The sequence below is a fragment of the Endocarpon pusillum genome, assembly GCF_000464535.1.
Source record: "Endocarpon pusillum Z07020 unplaced genomic scaffold scaffold2153, whole genome shotgun sequence".
Classification (NCBI taxonomy): Eukaryota; Fungi; Ascomycota; class Eurotiomycetes; order Verrucariales; family Verrucariaceae; genus Endocarpon; species Endocarpon pusillum.
Genome location: NW_006916146.1, coordinates 28,987 through 51,409, shown reverse-complemented (window position 1 = coordinate 51,409; position 22,423 = coordinate 28,987). Strand labels below are relative to the sequence as shown.

Here is a 22,423-nt window from a genome sequence, read left to right as displayed (position 1 = left end):
GGGAGACCCAAGTATTTCTTCCAGATGATGTCGCTCCTTTGTTGTCCCGCGGCGTGTGGATGTTTACAGCAGGGATCACGCTTAGGTGGGAGCGGAGGGGTCCTAAGGATGGAGATAGTTCAGCAGTAAGTACCCGGGTACTTCGACTTCTGATCCAGAATCTGGCACCAGGTTCTTCTGGATTGTGCAGCAAGTCTACCAAGGAACTATGATTGTGTGTGTACCGTGTAAATTGGGTTTGAAATCTACCGAGAAGCATGATTGGACAGCCAGAACCTGACCCCATATTATTCCCTATTCAAATCTGGCGTCTCTTCTCTCCGCGGTCGCGAAAACAGGTCCACAAATAAGTGACAGGGTAAAGCTGTATAATGATGTACGAGACAGTATCCATACATGCATGCCATCTAACTTATACCGCTCGGCGCTTCCAAGGGAAGAACTACAACCAATCTTTGCCAACTCCCTGCAATGCATATGCCACCGTCTAACATCGTTGAAAGCGCCGTGTGCCAAGTTGATGTTTCATGCTTTCCTCGACATAACGCGTACAATCATTCCTCGTGAGTCTTCGCGGCAGCATCCAATTTCTTGAACATGTCATTGATTTCGTCCACCAGTTTCTTTCTGTCCATGCGAGCCTGCACGTCGCCCTCTGTGTCAATGTCGTCTGCCTTCAAGACGATCTGGGCAAGAATGGACTCGGTGAGCTTTTTGTGCTCTTGATCTCGCAATTTTGGGTCGGAAGGTGGGCGGAAGAGAAATTGAACACATTTAGGTACCCATTGCGTGTGAAAGGTGGAAGCAAGCTGGTCGACTTTTCCCCTGGCAACGTCGCACTTAGGAGACTGCAGAGGCGGTGATTGCGGAGGGGTAGAATGTGACGGTGGAGAACGGAGAGGTGGTGATGGCGGCCGCGATCCTCTCCTCGACCCTGTTCTCGATGGTGGGCGGTTGTCCGTGACGGGCGGTGCCAGATTGTCTTTTGACGGTTGGGGTTTGAGTTTATGGCTTCGATTTTTGCCTCTCCGAGAGGAGTGCGACACTGCAGATCCGCTCTCTTCTGTCTCCGAGCCGCTATTGGGCCTGCTGGGAGGTGTCTCGGATACCACCACCATGAGCTCGGATTGTTGCTTAAGGCCGTATTCCTTGGCCGGGCGTTTGTCGTCTTTCAGCTGTTTACCCTTGTAGAGCAGTCGAAGTCGGGATGGATCTGGTGCTCCTAGCGCTTCGGCCGCAAATTTTCTGATGTCTCCGACTAGGAGTATGCCATCGCTAATGGCAAAGGGTTTGAAATTCAACTCGTATTGGGTGTTCCTATGCCGTAACAAGATAATATCTGGACCTTCTCCATCGTCGTAGCCATGACTACGGGCAACAGAGGGGCGATGATCATAAAGGTAAGAACGAGATCGATCAAAGTGTTCTGGACCTAGATACTCGAAATCATAATCTGTTATCGAGCGATCTCCGGCGGCAGATGTATATGGTGATCGGCGTCCTCCCCAAGTGTCGAGAGCACTCCGACCGTAGCTGCTCATGGAATAGAGGAAGTAGATGAGGGCGAGTAAAGCCGCGACAAGCGTGGTGTAGGAGACGGTAGAATGGTCGGTCAGCAACAAAGCGATCCGATCAGCAAGGGAAGGTGGAGGCTGCGCGGCAGAAACTTTTAGCAGTGGTGTGACGTGAGTGTTGATGAGGCTCTGGACCCGAGTGGGTAAGACGTTGGAGGCAAAGATGTCAAAGTAGGAGGATAAGGACGAGACCCAAGCGCTGAGGCTGGATGAAGCCACGGTGGAAAATCTCTCGAAGAGTGTTTGGGGTTTGGATGGAGATATAATTGACCAAAAGTGTGGTGGGTGGAAATGGAAGATCATCATGGGTCAGAGGGGGGTTTTGGGTTGTTCTGCCTGCGATTTGGGGGGGAAATGCCGCGATGTGACTTAGCTAAGCGGAGGGCGTGTCAAGGTAACGATGGAACAATAACATTGTTGATCACCAAGGCAAACATCCGTCAACCTGTAACCATAGGTCCGCAAGGATCGAGAACAACAGAGTCTCCCATCTTTAGTTTCTGTCAAAGCAAAGGACTGTCCACTACAGCTTCTGATTCGATTTTGTCGCAAGCAGCCTGTATCGATTGTCATACTGTTGCCGCCTCGAGACTTGGTATCTGGTCGGAGGAGTACCAGAGCTATTATTAGGCCAACTGTGACATCAACAAGGAGATCGCGGCCTAACCCCAGGTAATGCCCTAGCTGTTGCGAGCAATTGCTATCAGCGTATTCTCCTCTCCTCCCAGCACCCTGCGATGAGGGAAGGCATATGGTATCGTGATGTAATCACTTTCTTTCATTGCCGTATTTGTTAGATCGAGTATGCCCTCCTTCGCACGCCACGTATTTCCTGCAGTGTCTGTAACGATAACTCCATCTGATTTGAATTGTCACGGTAATTGCATGAAGGGTAGCAGAAGGGATATTTGATCGCTGAGAGGTAAACTTTGAAGCTACTGAGTTTGGAGGGAGCTCGTATATTGAAGAAGCCATTGAAGGATTTGTCTATTTGTTTCACTCTCCAGCTTCATGGCATCAAGTATCAGTAATCATGATCTGTTGACACTCAGAGCTCGTTATCATCCTCATCATCCTCGATAGGTGATACGTTCTCTTTCTCATTATCAGTCTCCTCCTCACTGGGCAATACATCCTCCTTTTCGCTGTCAGTCTCGTCCTCGCTAGGCGGTACGTTCTCCTTGTCGTTATCAATCTCATCGTCGCTTGGTGGTTCGTTTTCCTTGTCGTCATCAGTCACATCCTCATCCGAACCTTCTTCCTCGTCCTCATTTTCGGTGTCATGTTCGTTATCCTCTTCGTCATCGTCCTCATTGTCCTCCTTGCCTGTACCAATTGCCCTGTTGTCAGACGACTCCATATTTGTGTAAATGGGTTCAGGGTCATCTCCGGCCTCTTCTTCATCACTGTCATCGACATCCTCATAAGAAGGAAAGCCCTGTCCGCCATAGTCTCTGTCCATGACTTCGTGCCGTGCCCAATCGATATCGCTAATATCCATATCTAGAAGAGCATTGGTAGTTCCTACCACAGTAGTTTGCATAGACATGATGATTTTGATAGCGAAGTCTGGTGCGGTAGCCATGAACCTGGCGATGGTTTCTGCACGTAATGTTCCAGTGCTCAATGAGCCTCCCACATGATCGGCAAGCCATTCGCGGAGATGAGATTTGCTTGCAGTGTTGCGCAACACATACTCAACGGAGTCTTGGTGAAGGTATGTATTGTTGTTGATATCGAAGTAGTCCTCCAGCTTTCCGACTGCACACCATTCAAGGTCTTCCATCTTCAACCTACAAGCCACCATGGCCATCTCGAAGGCTGCGTCAGGTTGATCTTTATGGCAGTCTGATACCTGCAGTATTCCGGTACACATGAACCTCAGCACAGATTCGAAAACATGGCTGTCGGCGAAGGGAAAGACGATCGGGCTACAACCTTCCAGTTCAGTAATCTTGGTTGAGAACCAGGCGGATCGTTCACAGAGCAATTTGGTTGGGAGAAGAAAGTCGGTATCTGATAAGATAGCCCTGACAAGGATTTTTGGGCTCTCATTCATCTCACTGTCCGTTGTCAGCCAAGTTCAGCCGAGTTCAGCCGCCACCAATATTGACTATAGGATCTTCTTATCGCTTACCTCCATAGTGTCCCCAAGCTTGGTGTCTTACATCTGCGGCCATGTCCTGAAGCTCGACAGGTTGCTGCATAGCCCTCGTGCGGGAAAAGGTATCTCAGAGTCAGAATATTGAGTTGTGCGAAATTCGTATTTGTGCGGTTGATACTACCACCGTCAGAAAAATCGATCTTTCATCAAGCATGCTGGGTGCTCACCTTTCCATGGGACAATCTGCATATGGCTCTACCAACAAGGAAGGACTGGTCTCCCTTTCTTCTTCCATAGCAGCTGTTGGAAATTTGTTCTGATCCATCGTCGCGTTGTGGTTTTGGTTGATTATGAAATTATGCAGACGTGAGGGTAATTAAATAATAAGACCTGGTGGACTGTGGCCTTATGCTTTCTTTCGAAAAGTGTTCTGGGGTGGCCTGTATTGATTTCTGGAGATCTTTTTCGTCTTTAAGCGCCGCTTCTTTCCGTGGTTGAAGAAGAACATGTGAGGCTGGAGATCCATGATGATGACCCAGCTGATCATCAATGAATATCTTTTGAACGTGACGATGTGAAGATGGGCCGTTTGGCAACAGAAGTGAAATGGCTGAATTTCACAAACAACTCCAAGCAACTGACATCAACTGTGGAGGTCATATATAGGATTTCGTGGCCGTCCAGACCGAGCACAGTCTTTGAGACTGCTTGTTCTGTGACAGCCCTGGACCTGCAAGGCGGAGTTAAGCGTGGATGCTGCAACTGCATGTTGGATGGGACACATCATCAACAGTAATGGAACATGCACATCATTGCTTGCTCGGATAAAGCTCATGGCCGTTAGCCCAGCAACTTCAATCCATCATCCTTGGAAATTCAAAGGATGAAAGCAAATCCAAATATGTGAGAACGATTGTGCTGGAGCCATTAGGGCAACTGGGCCGTCTCAATGTGAGTGCTTGTTATTTATCCCTATGCTGCACTTGTCACAGCTTGCAGCAATACACCCTACTTATACAGAGAGGTAGATTTGGGTGTCATATTGGGACTGGCTTTGGTCATCTTACTTGAGGCAGACGTTGTTTGTCGTAGGGATGTGAAAAATGGCACTGCACACATTTGTGGTAGACATGGCCAACTGACCTGTGCACCACACCCCCATTTGTTACTTGGTGTTTTAGGTCTCAGAGCATATTTCTATTGTTCTGACATAATTTTAGAGACGGGGTGGACTGATAGAGGTTGAATATGCATATTTAGACACAGATTGTTTTGTCCATGTCGTTTGACCTATCTATGTACTCATGTTGATGAATATTTGTGGAATGACTGCAAGCTGAGTTTAGTGGCTGGAAGGTTTAGTAGGAACAGAGAAAGCGACCATAAAACTGTTGCAAATGGGGATGTGGTGCAAATCGAGGTCGGCCACTAATTCAATTAAGCCAAAAGGAGAATTTCAACCTAGTAGCTGGACCTGGATCTAGAGTCACACACCCAATTCGGACTCCACAGGCTACTATCGAGAAGCTTCAACTATCAAGCACATTTCCAGACAAGGACAAGCTAGTTTCTGACGGGATAGTGAATCGCCATTACGTACAGAGGCGTCCTCACCCGTCGTTTGGTGGGGCTGCCCTTGAATGCTAGAGAGTTCAGTGTATCCATCAAATCAAAAGAAACCAAATCATGACCTCCCTTTGATTTGCTCGTCTAATCCCTGGGGTCAATTTGTTTTGATTTGACTCATTTGTCAAGGAGGACTGACAAGGACTTTCATCTCACAAAGAGAGTCCGCCAAGACTTTTATCTTTTCATCAAAATGACCCTGTATATTTCAATCAAGACTTCCATTGGCGGATCTGGTTTATTTGCCGAGCGTTGGATTTGGTTTATCTGACTCAGCTTGATTCAAATGGACACACTGATTCTGGAGGTTTGACAACAAGCTAATCCCCAAGCACCGAGCTATGACTACGCTTCACCCGAAGCCTTCGCAAAACTGACAGCCAATTCCCAGGGACTGATAGGAGCCACGACTCATCCTTGGTACAAAAAATGTCCAACAGCCGCCAGGATCCAGTTGTATGGCTTCAACCCCCTTTCCTCTAGTCCTCGACACCCTTCCACTTAAAACAATACACTGGACCCCAGTCATCATCGCCGTCAGGGCTTTTTCCAATATTTCCTCCCATCCTTGCGCCTGCCAGTTGACCGCTCAATCCGCTTATTCTCCTGCCGTCCTCACTCTCCGTGGTACTACCCGTCAAGCTTCTCACCATCATCTCCCAACACATTCGCTTTTATCAACGCCGTTCCCCCCCTTACTAAGGGGCTCAGGCAGATGATCCGGCATAGAACCCTCAGCCTCCACCACCAGTACCTTTAGCTTCCTCGTCTCGGAACCCGGTCGCTCTCGCTCTCCATGCACCGATCTTCCATCCTCATCACGCTCGGTGAAATAATATGATGGTATCCCCGAGCTCCGCCAATCCGCGCTAGTGGTGCCCAGCGGTGCTTCTGACTGCCTTTTAGGTTCTGCGAGGTAGTATGAGGGAATCTCATATCTAGAGATGCTACCCGACAACGTCCCGGCCGAGGCCACTCTCCTCAGTTCCGAGGATGGTTGGGCGGTATTTGCGTGTTCCATCAAGGCCTCTCGGCCACGCAGCGGTAAATGTTTTCCACTGGTCCTCCTCCAACGAAACGACACCGCTCTTCGAGTCTGGCCTTGCATTCCACTATCCCGCACCGTCCTGGTGGGCTTTCGCACGCGGCTCTGGCAATTGTACCTGGCCGGCGGAGGAGAAGAGTAATCTGTACGCCACTCCTCCCACCCCCTCCTTTTTGTACCTCCGCCTCCCCGCCATCGCTCACTGCCATCCCATCTTACAACTCCGACTTTCAATGCCACAATAGCATACAGCACTCCCATAGCGCTAAGGAAAGACACTCCCACCACGACAGCTATAAACAGCGACCTAATGCCGTAGATATGCAGATTGCCGATCTTGAAGAGGTATTCTGGGTTTGAATTTCCTGCTGTTGGAAGGTAAGGGTTGTGGCTTACATACGTCGTGTTGGCAGTGAAGGATGAAGGGGGAAAGGGAACGTAAATTTGCAGAGTGGAAAGAAGGAGGTAGATGATTGTGGTGAAGAGAAGGGTTGTGAGGAGCGTGAGGAGCGTGTGCGCCATCGATGATGGCCAGATGAAAGGCTAATAGGGGGATTAATACGGCGTAGCGGGCTTGTCAATCGAAGTACAACATACATACTAGTAACACCTAGAAGAAGAAAATGGCAACGAACAAGATAACAGGCAGGCCAATGAGACACATGGAGTCACAGTATTCGAGTGACTAACAGACCGACCGAATGACTTACTCGTCACAGAACTTTCGAACAACGCCACGCTTTGTAGTCGCCTAGTAAGTATTCGGTCTCCATACCAGCGCCGACGGGCCCAACTATCACCGATCAGACGCTTCTTCACTCGCTCTTAGCCAACAAGCTCATCCTCCACAATTGCTCACCATACATATACAGCAAGAACGAGGCAGGGATTCCAACAATTACACCCACGAATCCCAACACATCATTACGCCATCCATAACCCAGAACCCTACTATCATGCTCTCTATCATTGTTCAATATCAATGCTACTCAAATGCCACTTGAGTATGTTCAATTGATTCAATAACCATAGAATTAATTAGAATCCAATATCTTCATATATTTATATAATCAAGATATCTCAGAGGCTCAAGGGCTTAAGAAATCTGGATATTCAAGAGCTTCCCGAAATTTAAGAGCTTAATGTTACAGCACGTGAACACGCCAAGCACCGACAGGCACTACGAAGCTGCCTGGCACTCTGCGAAGGAACTATGACAGACTTGGACAGGACTGGACCCTGAACTACACACATGGTCAGACCTGGACAACGTAATGATCAGAGGTGATCAGGATGAGCACTCATGAGCAATGATCAGAGGTGATCAGGATGATCAACTCTGAGCACGAATCTTCTACTCTATATAAGCACGCTCATTTCCCAGGTAGTTTCATAGTCTTCGTAGTCAACTCATGTTATCAGCTCATACCTAAGTTGAAGACATCCTAGTATTGTTCACTGCACTTCCTGTTCTACCCAACCAACCCACCTGGACCCAGCTTCTAGTTGAGACTTGTCTTAACCAGTTGAGCCCTAACACTTAAGTGTGTTGGTGATGCCAAAGGGTGCAGATACATGAGGTGGTTATCGACCTTATGAGGGAACTCCGTAGTAAAATTCTCTTGGTAATCCAGTCTTTTGACTCATGCTTCGCGCATACGAGGGGCGCACAGTCCATACTCCTGACAAAGAGATTTTACCAAATGGGGACAGTATCCTAAGAACACCCGCTTACAGTCACACTCTTGAAACCCCACTCTTATAGATATTCCCTCACGAGTATCCTCTGATAAAAAAAAAGGTTATATAACCCTTTTTTTAGGGGCATCTTCTTATAAACATTCTCATATAAATATATTTCTCATAAACACCATCCCAAGAGACCAGACGATCTTCTTTAGACCCCTATTAAGTCACCCTCTTAGATATAATTTCTTAGAATCATCCTCTCAGGGACATCCTCTTAGAACGCTATCTTACAGACACCCTCTCACGAACACCAAATTCAACCAAATACTAAGTCTTCTGTCAGACAAAGGCCAGTTTACGGTCCCTTTTGGTCCAACATCTTCGTACACAATTACATGTAAAGTTGGGTTGGGATAGAAAGATCACCGGAAATTTGAATTGACCTTAAGCCCGTAAGATTCCGCCATATACAAGGCGGGCGTGAACAGTAGGAGACCAAAACCTGCTTTCGGAAGTTGATAAGACGACGTGTCGAATCCACATCCAATGTTGAATGCAAGGAACAGACGATTTGATATTTGTAGAACAGTGACAGGACCACAGAGTTCAGACAGGGGGCCAAGCACAAAGATAGAGAGCACTATGTGTATTTCGACCGTGTATGTCATGTTGGAAGGGAGACCGGGCGCCACCATCGTTGAGGTGAGAAATCAGTGCTGCATTATAGGCGCTAGGTTTTGGGTAAATTGAGGGTCAGTAAAAGGAGTCCGAGCCTTGAGATCTAAGGCGTCCTTGTCCCAGAATCGGCTTTGGCTTATTATCTTATTCTTTTCTACTACTAGTACTTAGAGCATTATTGCAGTGCCGTTAGGTAATACACCCTCAGATTCTGAGAAGCTTCTTGATTGTAGATTCTGATTGGGCGAAGTCCCTTTCTTGTTTCTCGGAATTTTTCTTGGCGGACTGCGGAATACACGCCAAGCTCTACAATGGCCTGACAATTCTTGTCAAAATACTGAGGAGGCTTCCGTAGGGGATGGGTACGATGATGGAGAAAGATGCAACCCAAGTACGTGACCGAAAAAGAACACTGAAAATGAAGCATAACATACTAGTAACTTCTCCAGCTTGACGGCAGTATCATGGTCCCTGGTCAACGAGGGTCGTGTGTGTGCGTCCGCACGTGACATTGGTTTTTAGGGGTTGGACTGTGCAATACTGCATTCATTCGACCAATGTCTGGCGCTGCGCCTGTTGCATACTACTAGTAGTAGTCCACCTCATAGCCCACTGCAAAAGTGTTGCAGTTCCTTGGCACATGTTTCAGAGCAGCTGCTCGTCTGTTCATCCAAACAGCCACAGAGAGCCATGCAAGGATGTAGACTCTGTGATCCTTATATCAATGCGTAGCTGAGTTTCTTCTGATTCTTTTGATACTAATTTATTTTGAGTAGTACTATCTATTTTGATTGGGTATACTTTTTATAAACAAAACTTCAACTACTTACTCTTTCAAATCTAGACTTCAAAACCCGAAAAATAAGCTCAACTGTAAGTCATTGGGTCCATAGTACAGTACTAAATGATATTGATTTCCTGTCATTCTACCTAATACCTATAAATTTAGTATGAACAGCTCCAGCATCAGCCGCTCTCAAGCAGATGCAAAGGAACGGCAACACTTTTGCAACGGGCAATACTTATTAGGGGATGATGCGCTCTCGGTGAGCAAACGTCTCCTTGAAGGTTGTGAACTGTGTTGTCTGCGAACACTTATGGCTAGTGTTTGGGAAATGGTAAATGTGATGAGGTTGGGCATGAGCCAGAAGCCAGTGATAGAATCTTGAACCTAGCGAGGGACGCAGAGTTTTCTACTCGAGCTTCTGACTTACTACCTGGAGAAGAGCTCTGAGAGTGACACGTTATTGGTCCTTAGCAAATTAAACGATGGTCTGTCATCACAAAGACCGGCAAAAGGCGATCGGATGACCATATCATATGTAATAACTACTAGTAATATTGGAAAAAGTCGTCCAAAATGACACATCTTCACTATAATTTTTATGCATACTGCTACTAAATGGTAGATCATATCACGACTAGGCCTAAACTGAGCACTGATTCGTAATTTAGGCAACCTGAAGTAACTACCCCGGTGTCTTTTCCTGCTAGGTTCCACGGACCGTCCGCCTTCTTCCTGCCTTGCACAAGCCGACTTTTCTCAAGCTTTAAGTCGGAATTATCAGGTCCGTTCAAAGGGGCATCTATACCTCGAAGATACTTGTCATTGTGGCTGCTAGACTCTAAGAGCTGTGATGGACTCGCGTATAGGGAGCAAAGACAATCACAATGTCTCCATGGGAGGAAGCTAGAGCCATCATGACCTTTTTTCGATTTCATCAAATGGTCAATTCCGCATGAAACCAAGGTATCCATCGAATCAAATGAGCCAATTCATGAGTCAATTCTTAGTAAGCAATAGTTTCGTTAGGATAACTGTCAAGAATTTCCATCTCGCAAAAAAGTCCGCCAAGACTTAATTTTTTTAACAAAAATATGCCAAAATATACAACCTTTCTGCCAAGACCCAATTTGAATAATTTGACAAACGTGATTTGATTTGATTCGATTTGACTAATTTGATTTGACTGGATACACTGCCATGATGAAACGGCTTATCTCAAGGCACACATGATACTTAGCAACACATGAGGACGTGGAAGTATCAATGACTAGAACTAAAGTATGCAATTGAGCCGGTTATGATAGACGATCCTTCAACCCTTCCTGGGAGATATAAACCATCAAACCTCACTCCTGGACAGCCTCAGTAGTTCGACGTACACATCTGTATTGTGTAGCCCCAACATCCTCCTTGCTTTTTCGCCGCATTCAACCCACATTGACCACTGCTTCATCTTAGAAGGCCGAAACGAGAAAGTCTAGGCTGGGATGGGCCGGTCAAATTGTAGTACATGCGTCCCCGACAAGATCAGTTTTCTTGACGATATGGCCTCAGTGTGCGTGTTTTCAAACACAACACAGGAGCAAGAGTGAATGGCCGTGCTCCTCGAGGCAGTTGTGGTCACATGCCATTGAATGGTTTGCGCTGCTGCATCCGGTAATGAGTACTGCGGCTTGGGTCCATAAATGTCTATCATAGGACCTTGGTATTACTGGATGGCCAATGTTGCGCCCTTCGGCCAGCGTAAGTCAGTGACACAGACACAATCTCCACTTGCGTGGCATTAACAGTAGGGGCACGACTTTTTGTGGTGGTATGAGTTCAGGATCTAAGGATCCTCAACCGTGAAATATATGTACCTCAGATATTACACATCGATCCCACAATGTAGGTGTTATACTCGTGCGACCAAGATAGACATCTGAGCGTGATAGGTGATGGCTCCGCAAGAAGTGCTGGACGGCGTCTTTAATATTGCTTCTCAATCTGCCTTTTATTCTTCCAATCACCGTCGACTCAACCTATCTTGAATTATAAGGACTTCCAACCACCTGGTAAATGAAGCAATAACGTCCTTGCGCCCCGGCACGCTTTGCGGAGCCTGCCACCGACAGTTTTTGAGCGTGTTGGGTTTTGGACACCAAGATAGAATCTGTTCATGTTCGATATGAAAAAGACCCAGTACATCCTGTCAAACTTGCCTTTTCAGCGCTGTGGCAAGAGAGCTTGGTTCTCCTGCCAGAAGTCTTCGCAATCGCGGTGTCCCCAATATTCAACCCAGAATTCTCCAAATAGGTCATCGACATTGATGTCTGTTTCAACTACCCGTTCCTCCCTCTTCAGCCCGCATAGAGCACAAGCATATTGTGAAGTTAGCACCCCGGGTCCTTTCACTGGACGAGGTCTGGTTCGTTCAGACAGCGTCATTAATGGTCGCCGAAATCCAGCTTTGTGCAACGTCGAGTTGAACACATGAGCGTATCTTTCCCAAGCTTCAACTACATCTGCGACTTCTCGTTCCTCCTTCAGGCTTTCGGTTTTGTCAACAGCAGTAAGCTTCATCCCGCCTCCTTTTCCTCCAGCTGCTGCTGGGCCGATTTTGTTATTTTGACTAAGGATACTGTCCCGTTTCCAGCGAAGGCTGCGCCCAGCAATAACATGGCTGGTTACTGTGTAGGTTTGCAACATAGCCTTGCAACACCGAGCAGGCTCATGTGTGCGACTAATGTCAACCAGATTCTCAAAGACCCTGGGCAGAATCTGAAGTAAGATAGCAGGAGGAGGAATGTTAACAGGTCGCCTCTCGTCTTTGAGTGCGACAGCTGGTGTTGTTTCCCCCAAAGGAGGCCGACGCGGCGAACTGTTCAATTCTGACATCGTCCCAGCCATGTCCGATTGAGTTGGAATCTGAGTAGCATGGGTGTTTTGCACGGAGGCCTCAGTTTCGCCATATTCAAAAGGCTCCCACTCTTCCACTTCTGCTGTTTCATCCATCGTGAATGCTTGTTCGTTGTTAGATGCTTCTGTAGAAGCGTGAAGACTCACTTCCTTGGTTCTTTCTTTCGTAACGGCTACCAAGAAAGGGTCCCACTCAAACTCCTGATCCCGGTTTTGAGTTTCGCTTGACGAAAACTTTAGTGAATCATTGGGGCCCTTCAAGCCAAGCAAGCTCTGCGTCTGTACTGTAGCACCTGATGAAGACTCTTTTGACACGGTACCGTCGAGTAGGTTCATGGGCTGCCCTTGCGCTATCTCCTGCTTTGCGTCCTCAAAGTCGCCAAAGTCGTCATCGAGGTCATACTGATCTATCGAAGCATCAAACAGAACGTCCGCACCACTATTGTCCGTGCGCCAGATATTTCCTGGAAGACTATCTCCTTTGTCCGGATTGGCGGCATGCTCAGGAGTGTCTGGAACGATGGCTATGAGGACATCTTTGTCCTGCTGCGAGTCGCTGGTCGGCTCATATGCTTTCCTACCATCCTTCCCAGTTAAGGACCCCGTCTGACCAAATTCAGCCAGCAGGTCTGTCGACATTATTCACACTATAAGAATGAACCAATGCTGTGCTCGATACTAGGATTAGGAAATAGCTCTGGTGTGAATTCAGACCACCTTACTACATGTCCTGACGTGGCTAGCATGTTCTCCCGCGGACATTCATATGCTTCTTCGTGGGCCGATATTTATTGATATTAGACATTTGGAGTGATTCTGCTATGGGAAGTGCCGCTAGGCCATCTGAGGCTCGATTTTATGGACTCGTATTGAAGTACGCAAGGTCTGACGTACTAGTAGCCAAAGCCAAATACATTGGACCTTGGACGTCCGCCAAGCAAATATTTCATCACTCCACCACCGCAGTGGCAGTTCGGAGTTCCTCAGCTCAATCGTGACAGGACGCTATGCGAACGCTCGAAGCATCGAAAAAGCGCTGGAATATTTGTTTCTCAGAAGAAAAGATAGGCTTTGACCTACGCGAAGCTGTAAGAGACCTCGAAGACGAGCCTAGTCCCTGTCAGGACGGTGTGCGTTCGGTGTGCTGGAAGGTACATCAAGACTGTCAACGTATGATGTGTCACATTGACATGCAACCAGGCTTTCCTCCTTTATGGACCCCTCAGCTACACACCATGGCCAAAGAAGCTCACGGAATCAAGAGACGCCTACTCCTCCCTTCGGGAGCATTTCCTCCGATATATCGACCATCCAGACGATTTACAATCCGCTGTCGATCCTCTAGCTGACGATGCGAATGTATGTCGTTATCTCCAAGCTTGATGCTGTCTGTCTGACATCTGACAAAGACCTGAAGTCACCCTGGTCAACCCTTCGACAAGACGAATTGAATAGAGGGGAGATATTTCAAGATGTCCAGAGGTGCATGCAAGATAACGCCTTCTTTCAGGAGCCATCAACACAAAAGAAACTTCTAGACATTCTCTTCATCTACTCTAAGCTACACCCGGATATCGGATATAGGCAAGGCATGCATGAACTTTTGGCACCGATATTATGGGTTGTACATTGCGATGCAATCGAAGCAAGCACCATACCGAACAGCAAGGCAGAAGATGATCTGATGTTGGAAGTTTTAGATGAACGATTCATTGAGCACGATGCTTTCACGTTGTTTTGCGCTGTTATGCAGACAGCGAAGTCGTTCTACGAGATCGGAGACTCTACATCCCCTATTGTGGACCGGAGCCGACGTATCCACGATGAATATCTTGGTGAAGTTGATCCAGAACTCGCAAATCATCTTCAAGCCATCCAGATACTCCCCCAAATATTTTTGCTACGATGGATTAGACTCCTCTTTGGAAGAGAATTCAGCCTCGCAGATACTCTGTCAGTTTGGGATGTTCTTTTTGCTGAGGGGTTGAGTCTATCGCTTGTTGACATGACATGCTTAGCCATGCTCTTGAGAATAAGATGGCCATGTACGATTGATTGCACATAGCCCTTTCACATCTGCACCCCGACTAATGTCTGTGGACAGTATTGCGAGCAGACCACACGGAAGCGCTACAACTGCTCTTACATTATGAACCACCAACGCCGCCTTACGGTCCGGCAACATTGGTTCAAGACGCTATATTTCTGGAGCGGAACAGAACCTTTGAAGGTGGCACGTGTCTGATTTCTCGATATTCTGGGGTGGAGGGTGCCTTGCCCGAGCAGCGGTTGCCACCTGTCAAAAGACCTCCGGCCTTGCAACTCAATCAAAGGTACAAGAAGAACCTTAACACGCATTCTCGAAGCAGTGGTTCACCTGGAAGGTCACCAGCTCGGTTTCTTTCTCCACAAAAAGGTCTGGAAAGTCTTTTCCAAGAAGTCTCTGGGAGTTTGCAAAGGAGAACTGAAGGATGGAATATATCAAAGACAGTCCGGGCTGCTGCGGGCGAGGTACGGCGCAATGTCAATAACCTCCACTCAGAAGCGACATCCCCTAGACACAGTCTTGATTCTGCCCCAGCGCCGCTTCCTCATGAGAGCACAGAACAGGAGGCCAATGAAGGTCTTAGAAACCGGCTTTCGATGTTGGAACAGCGAAACAAGGCCCTGGCGAGAATGTTAGCAGATGCATTAGAGGAGCTACGTTCGCAGAAAGAGTCTTCCATTCGAGAACAAGCCACTGTGGCAGAAAGCTCGTTCAACATTGCATTAGCCAAGATGCAATTCGTTCAAGTATACCTAGCCGACTGCGAGATACCAATACCAGGGCAAGAAGCGCTCGTAAACGAATGCAGTCACGAAAGCCAGCCTCGAATGACAGAAACGAATCACTCGGGCCGCGGACTTCTGCCCGAGGACTCTGATGAGTTAGCACTGGCTGCAGACCAAGAGAACACCGCGTCCGATAGACCTTCCACTTCCCTGAAAGCCACCTCAGGGAACGCCGATAGCAGTTCAAGAGACGAGGGTGCTGATGCAAGGGCTATTATCCAGGTTGAGGAACGTCACAAAGCAAATGCGGAGTCCTCAAAGCTTTCCTCATCAAAGCCTCGACCACCCCTCGCACAGTCACCGTTATCCTGGATACTAGGCGAAGGGCAGCATCGTTCAGATTTCGTCAGTTCCTCAACGCCTCCACCAGAGCAAAGAAGGGATAGCATTCCCAAGGTCAAACCAAAGCGTCTGTTTCCGGATGTGAAAGACAGCGAGGGCAGGAACGGCTCTGAAAGTGAAGATGACGGGTTTACCATGAGCAGTCTTCATGGAAGCCGAGCAAGGAATTGAAATGACATTATGACATCTGGCACTACACCCCATGCTGTGCAGTGTATCCTGTGGTATAAAGAGACAAGGATACCATTTTGCACTTGTGGAGCTACCCGTGCATCTTTTTTGTTTAAGGCTTGTTCCGCAGCTTCTGTACCATCCAGCTCTCGATGCATCTTCCCTAGCAGAATACTTGATATTGCCAATGCATTGTGCCCTTTGTAAAAGATTGCTGTTAGCACTGGCAGATGAGAGGCCTGTGGTTGGATTTCCAACGAGTTTATCAACCCATGTTTTGGCGAATCAGGGTCCAGCTCCGTATGTAAGCCTGATGTTTCGTAGCATGTCCCAGACAATAATCAAGTCCTCAACGGGGTTCTGCGTGAGGTCACACTTGACGGCCAGAATTCTCCACAACCTTAGGTCCTGTTTGGCCTTGATCATGCAAGCCACGACTCTCAAAGGGACGCGGGATCTTCCTTTTCCAATGGCCGAGCTCTTCAACTCCGACCCCCACCAATCCCCAGATCTGAACTAAAACATCCACTCCCTACCAGAGATGTAGCAGACATTTTGACGCGGTCTCTGTTTCGACTGTTTGCACCGATTACATCTATTTCCCGCATGGAATGTGTGACTTAGAGCCATGAAAACCCCCTTACGACCACTACAGCCGCCGGTGTGACCCTCATCCCTGACCCCATGCCCACCCACCAGCAAGCGCCAGTCTTTCATTACACGACTGCTACTCCCCTTCAAAGGCGTCAACTTGCGTCTCAGAACACAAAATAACGACTGAAGGAGCAAGTTATACATATTTTGGCAGTGTCCGCCACTCGGGGTAGCTAGGGCATAGAGCGACGGATCCTTCGATATTGTGAGAGCCCGGACGCTTTGAGAATGCCAGGTGATGGTGACCCCCAAAATGGTAGGACTTGCTATCTACCTGATTTCCTAGAGGACCCTGCAAAACGGATATTTGCGCTTCTTGTAGGGGCTTAGTGATGCGTGCGGACAATTTCAACCACCTGGCTGAGGAATTTAGAGGTCCCCATCTTGTGAATGACTTAAATAACGCGTGACCTGTCCTGTGTGCATGCTGCAAGACTCATGCTTCTCAGTACGCCTTACAAACGAAAATTGAACGCAATGCAAAGAATGACTCTTACTGACAGATTTTACGAACCAGGCATCATCAATACAAGTATCAATCCACCAGCTGACGATGCTTTCGAAATACCAGAGCACTCTCTGTATGTGCAGAGAAACAAGAGTACGGGGAATCTGCTTTCGAAGACGCAGGAGACTACAGAAAGGGGACGTGTGCGGTACTCCATTGATGCCGGGACGACACAAGAGCTGAATATGGCCAAGTTGGTAACCGATCATGCTCCACCCCGAGCAGTCCCGCTGATCGCTTGTACAAATAGAACACAGCTACTTGAGCATGATAATACCTTAGGACTGTCAGGCTTACGTCGCATACGTGGACAGCCGCTGACTAGAGCTCCAACAATGCCTTCGTCTCCGGACTCGTCCTTCATTGCCCCTCAGCTGCTTTCTGCCTCCGCCATGCCTAATTCAGCCACTTCATCGAGATCTGCCTCGCTGCATATCATGCCCACACCGACATCTCCTGGGGTTGAAGACCTTCAGCGTTTCCCTTCCGAGTCTCTTCACTCATTCTCCTTCGCGCATCAGTCAGAAGACTTCCTCCACACCCGTCAGAACGTTCTCAAAAAGTCAATAGAATTCATGCGCGATCGTCTAGGCTGGGCGGCGAGCAGTCCAGCGCTAGCAAGTGCTCAAGCTCGGGTGAGTGGAGATGCAGAGCTTCAGAGCATGATGGAGCTCTTGAAAAAAGCAAATTTACTTGGGGTAGACACAAGCAGAGCCGTCGAAGACAGATCAGACTATGGACCACTTACAGGACCACCAGATTTGAAGGGGTTGAACATCTTCGAAAAGAGCTTCAGCCAAAAACCGGGAAGAATATCAGAGGAAGCTGTGATCGACAATGAACCGGACGTAGATGACGATGCGAACGATTTCGGCTTGGATGAAGGAGGTCTTAAGCTTATGGATGCAGAGCCTCGGGCCCGACGATCAAGCCTCAAGCGCACCTTCACAGACATCTCTTCCCTTTCCCTTCAGGCAAAATTGATGGAGGCTTTAGCACAACCATATTCAGAAAACGGTCAGAAGTCATCCTATAGTTTGTTGTCACCAACCCCTCTGCCGGGAGCTCTCCCGGCGGCACAAGCTGCAGCAGGCCCTTCTGTGCACAGCCATAGCAGCAAGTGGGCACCTGCAGCTCAGGCCGTGTTCAGGACCGAAGCAAAATCTCCGTGGACCATCCTGGCCGCGAACGATCTTGCCTGCCTCGTTTTTGGGGTTACCAGAGCCGAGGTTCGAACGCTTGGCATCCTCGAGGTAGTCCAGGAAGATAGGAGGAGCTGGTTAGAAGAGAAACTCCGAGGGCCAGGTCCTGACTCGGCCGAAAAGGCGAGAGTTGCTGCAAACCTATCACTCACGAATGGCACGGTCAAGAAGTCGCTTGTTGGTTCCAGAGGTGGTATAACCGCACAGCTACTCAGCAAAGCTCCTGCGCGGGAAAAGACCCAACGCAGAGCTCAAACGGACGATGGCTCGGGTGGCTACTATAAGCCAAGGAGGCCTAAGAACCATCCCGCCACCAGATCTCGAGGTGTTCTTCTATGTGGAGATGTGGTTCCCATCCGGAAGAGAAATGGATCTACCGGATCGGCAAGCTTCTGGGTGATGGAAAAGCGCGGAGGCCTGATCTGGGTGCTGGAAGAAATCATTGAAAATGTTGCCGTCCTTAAGCTCGATGAAGAAGGCTTCGTTTCCGAAGCCAGAGGCGACGTGGAGCCAATATGGGGGCATGAAAGGATCAAGAAAGGCACTTCTATTTTATCGTTGTTTGGGCACCTGCCGAGTGACTGTACTGGAGGCAAAAAGGGTGACCTAATTTCAACCATATCGAATCTTCGCCATCTAACCGCCCGCACAAGCCACGGTATCAATGTTCCAACCACGAATAGCGCAATGTCTGGTCTTGGAGACATTCGTGTCTCAAGCTTCCCACATATTGCTGGCGTCATGGTCCTCTCGCCCTCGTCGCTGAGAATCACTAGCTCCAACGCCGTTTTCGCGGCGGCTCTGTTCGGTCAGGAGCATCCTGAGGGATCATTGATCATGGAACTCATACCCGGTTTTGATGATCTACTACGCTTCTTGACAGAGGAGGACAAAGTGGATCTTGTTGATGGCATAGTCGTACCGGAGCATAGTTTCCGCCGAGCCAGGGCCCTGATGTTATTGCGAGAAGGTAAAGCTAATGCTGCGAGCATCTTTCTCCGACCATCAGGGCTTACAGCTAGACACCGGGATGGCGCCGAGCTGATGGTAGACGTACAAATGCGTGTGGTGAGGAGTGAATCTGTCTTTCCTGTTGGCACCCAAAAGACGATCGAGGAGACGGAGGAAGGCACTGATGATGAGAAAATGGCTGTGACGGAAGTTGTCTATGCTTTATGGATCACATACTCGAGGCAGCTTCACTCAGCTGGCCTGGGTACTACGGGAACGGAGGGGTCTCGCGTTTCACGACCGATAACCCCTCCAAGCCAGCCGTCGCCCGGACAGACTATCGCCTCGGCCTCGCCTGACCCTTCGTTCTCGGTCCATTCGTCTAAGTCGGCAGATAGCTCTCAGCTTTCTCTGACAACGCAGCAGCTGCAGGAATCGATTTCCACGACGATCTCAGATGAGCCATTGGAGCATCCCGGTCCCAACGTCGTCAATCCTTCTACAGAGCCCTACAAGAAAAAGACGATCAGTGACTTTGTCATCCTAGAAGAGATGGGTTCCGGAGCGTACGGTCAAGTCAAGTTGGGTCGGTACAAGAAAAACAATTCACGCAAGATGGTCTTGAAGTATGTTACCAAAAGGAGAATCTTGGTTGACACCTGGACTCGTGATCGGCGGCTGGGCACGGTCCCGTTGGAGATACATGTGATGGACTACTTGCGGAGGGACGGTTTGAAGCACCCAAACATAGTTGAAATGGTTGATTTCTTTGAAGATGACATCAACTACTACATCGAGATGCGGCCTCATGGAATCCCAGGGATGGACTTATTTGACTATATCGAGCTACGCACTAATATGGAGGAAGGGGAATGCCGAAGCATCTTCAAGCAGGTTGTTGACGCCATCCATCACCTGCATACCACAGCTCTGGTTGTTCACCGGGATATCAAAGACGAAAACGTCGTACTTGATGGCGAGGGGAGGATCAAGTTGATCGATTTTGGAAGTGCTGCCTATATCAAGAACGGACCCTTCGATGTCTTTGTCGGCACAATTGGTAAGCTCCATTGCGTCTGTGTTTTGTTGCATGCCAACTGACCGGCTTGTAGATTATGCCGCACCCGAAGTCCTTCAAGGCAAAGCATACCGAGGCAAAGAGCAAGATGTATGGGCCCTGGGAATCCTTCTTTACACAATCGTCTACAAGGAAAATCCCTTTTACAACATTGAGGAAATCCTCGACCATCCTCTTCGAGTACCTTTCATACCCTTTTCCGAAGCCTGCATTGACCTGATCCGAAGAATGTTAGACCGAGACGTTGACGAGAGAATCACGATTACAGAAGTGATGGAACACGCCTGGATAGTTGGGGAGTAAAATGCCTGAGTTTTGAACAATATTAGGGCATATGGGGTCAATCAACTGTACATCTACATTTTGTGAAGCGTTACGTCTTTTGCTTGAAGTTTGCTTGAAGTTTGCTTGAAGATCTTGTCACATCATCTGCACTGAATCTCGTCAGGCGCAAAGACTCACTCTAACTAGAGAATAGAGCATGGCATATCGAGCTAGAACGGATGGATGAGCATTGGGATTTAGAAACAATGCTTCTCCTCCGCTTAGTATGCTAGATACCCTTATCGACTTAGGACGACAACTACATTGGATAATCATTAGCCTACCTACCAACTCTAGCGTTTGCTTCGTCTTGCCTCGCACTGATTCTGGACGGGCCGTTCGTTGCCTCCAGACTGGGCAGTCTAGTCGCCGAAGTGTCCCATTGGTGGATAAGAAAACATCTATCTGTCCAAGTCATGCTGTAACCACATCGCCTAATGCAGGGTCTCGGGAAACTACACCGGGGAGTGATGCGGCCATGCTAGGGCGTGTCTGGAGCTCCACTGAGAAGTCTCTCACGATCTATTATTTGATCCTGATGCTGCTTGGGTTCCTGTCATCGGTACAGCAGCCTGTGGAAAGGGATACCACTGATAGCCTGTCTTGACGCACCCAAGCTGTCTTGTACCTGCCCAACCCGAGCTGGTGGGTACGGAGTTGCTTGATAGACCTGACTACTCCTAGTGTCTCTCGCTCGGTCTTCAGGTCGCACAATGCTATCTGTCGGAGGTAGTCGGGCATACCGCGTGACTTACTGGGTGAATGACTCCACCGAGAAGACATCGTGAGCTTACTACGTACATCTTCGATGCTTTGTCCGTTTCAATCATGTGGATCATGGTATACGGTCATGTCACTCGACTGCAGCCTGTGCACATGGCCAGTTCCGTGGTGCATCAGCAGCTGAAAATCTCCCTGCTGATCTGTTATTTGCTGTGTCTTTGACCGGCTTGCGTGGTTGGTGTGTTGAGGCATAATTCCTTGGGGCACCCTTACTGCCTAGCTACTTACGATCGGCTCCACAGCAGCCAAGTGTGGTGACTGGGGTCGAGGCATGGCCCAACCAAAGGAGGTGCTCTGGATCAGTGTGTGACCTTGCCGATGCACTCTGCAGGGCCACTGCTCGAACACGTTCCAATAAACCCCAATCTTGACACTCTCCCCCAAAGCTCACTACTGACCTTCTATCTCGCATCATTTCATTCATGTCTTTAACTGCTTCCTCCGTCTGCTATTTCATTCTAACTATTCTGGCTGAATAGCATCGTCCTCATCTTGCAATAGCTGGCCCCGGGCCCATAATGCGGGGTACATTGATCCAGACCTGAGGTCCACTTACAGTACTAGGACAAAAGTATCGGACCAACCCCACTTTCAGACCCCACCAACATTTTGGACCATCTTCATACAATTTACCATAGTAAGTTACCAACTTGATGGATTCTGATGAAAAACGGCTCAGAATGTTCAGAAACATCCAGAGATTGAGGCTGGGCTATTTTCCTAAATAGGCAGTCGATATTCAGAATCTGGTGTACCATCCTTTAGCCGCAATGACCGCATTCACTCGACTATCCATACTCTTGATGAGATTGGCCACAGCTTCTTCTCCTATAGCATCCCAACCCTCATAAATTGCTCTGAACAGACGTTGATAATCCTCCTCCGATTTGCCCATATTAATTAGCTCTGGATGGTGATCATTGATCCATTGCTTGAGTTGCGCCCAGAGGTGTTCAATTAGGTTGAGATCAGGACTATAGGCTGGCCATTCCATCAATTCTATGCCCTCCTCTTGAAGCCAATTGATAATCTTCTTTGCAGTATGGATTCGGGCATTATCTTGCATGAATTTGCGCCCTGGTTCGTACAGTCGAGGCATCTGCTCATGAAGTACTGCCAAATAAGAGTTGGCAGTGTATCCTGACTTCTCTGAATCAGGATCGCGCTCTAATAACAT

At 48.3% G+C, this 22,423-nt stretch overlaps 7 protein-coding genes across 7 annotated transcripts; 2 read left to right on the top strand and 5 right to left on the bottom strand.

The window, feature by feature from the left end:
- Nucleotides 1–554: 554 nt before the first annotated feature.
- On the bottom strand, nucleotides 555–1,877 carry EPUS_08489 (uncharacterized protein; the record flags this gene model as incomplete). Its single annotated transcript, XM_007803294.1, has 1 exon — nucleotides 555–1,877. The coding sequence occupies one exon, from the start codon at nucleotides 1,875–1,877 to the stop codon at nucleotides 555–557; it is 1,323 nt and encodes a 440-aa protein (XP_007801485.1).
- Nucleotides 1,878–2,622: 745 nt separating this feature from the next.
- EPUS_08488 (uncharacterized protein) lies at nucleotides 2,623–4,003 on the bottom strand (the record flags this gene model as incomplete). Its single annotated transcript, XM_007803293.1, has 3 exons — nucleotides 2,623–3,637; nucleotides 3,712–3,855; nucleotides 3,906–4,003. The coding sequence occupies 3 exons, from the start codon at nucleotides 4,001–4,003 to the stop codon at nucleotides 2,623–2,625; spliced, it is 1,257 nt and encodes a 418-aa protein (XP_007801484.1).
- Nucleotides 4,004–5,956: 1,953 nt separating this feature from the next.
- EPUS_08487 (uncharacterized protein) lies at nucleotides 5,957–6,871 on the bottom strand (the record flags this gene model as incomplete). Its single annotated transcript, XM_007803292.1, has 1 exon — nucleotides 5,957–6,871. The coding sequence occupies one exon, from the start codon at nucleotides 6,869–6,871 to the stop codon at nucleotides 5,957–5,959; it is 915 nt and encodes a 304-aa protein (XP_007801483.1).
- A 4,837-nt stretch (nucleotides 6,872–11,708) lies between these two features.
- EPUS_08486 (uncharacterized protein) lies at nucleotides 11,709–13,040 on the bottom strand (the record flags this gene model as incomplete). The annotated part of the gene is made up of 1 exon (XM_007803291.1): nucleotides 11,709–13,040. One exon carries the CDS (start codon nucleotides 13,038–13,040, stop codon nucleotides 11,709–11,711), a length of 1,332 nt encoding a protein of 443 aa, XP_007801482.1.
- Nucleotides 13,041–13,408: 368 nt separating this feature from the next.
- On the top strand, nucleotides 13,409–15,746 carry EPUS_08485 (uncharacterized protein; the record flags this gene model as incomplete). Its single annotated transcript, XM_007803290.1, has 4 exons — nucleotides 13,409–13,552; nucleotides 13,602–13,760; nucleotides 13,819–14,446; nucleotides 14,506–15,746. 4 exons carry the CDS (start codon nucleotides 13,409–13,411, stop codon nucleotides 15,744–15,746), a joined length of 2,172 nt encoding a protein of 723 aa, XP_007801481.1.
- A 1,140-nt stretch (nucleotides 15,747–16,886) lies between these two features.
- EPUS_08484 (uncharacterized protein) lies at nucleotides 16,887–20,442 on the top strand (the record flags this gene model as incomplete). The annotated part of the gene is made up of 2 exons (XM_007803289.1): nucleotides 16,887–20,121; nucleotides 20,174–20,442. 2 exons carry the CDS (start codon nucleotides 16,887–16,889, stop codon nucleotides 20,440–20,442), a joined length of 3,504 nt encoding a protein of 1,167 aa, XP_007801480.1.
- Nucleotides 20,443–21,985: 1,543 nt separating this feature from the next.
- On the bottom strand, nucleotides 21,986–22,345 carry EPUS_08483 (uncharacterized protein; the record flags this gene model as incomplete). Its single annotated transcript, XM_007803288.1, has 1 exon — nucleotides 21,986–22,345. The coding sequence occupies one exon, from the start codon at nucleotides 22,343–22,345 to the stop codon at nucleotides 21,986–21,988; it is 360 nt and encodes a 119-aa protein (XP_007801479.1).
- Between the last annotated feature and the right edge of the window lie 78 nt (nucleotides 22,346–22,423).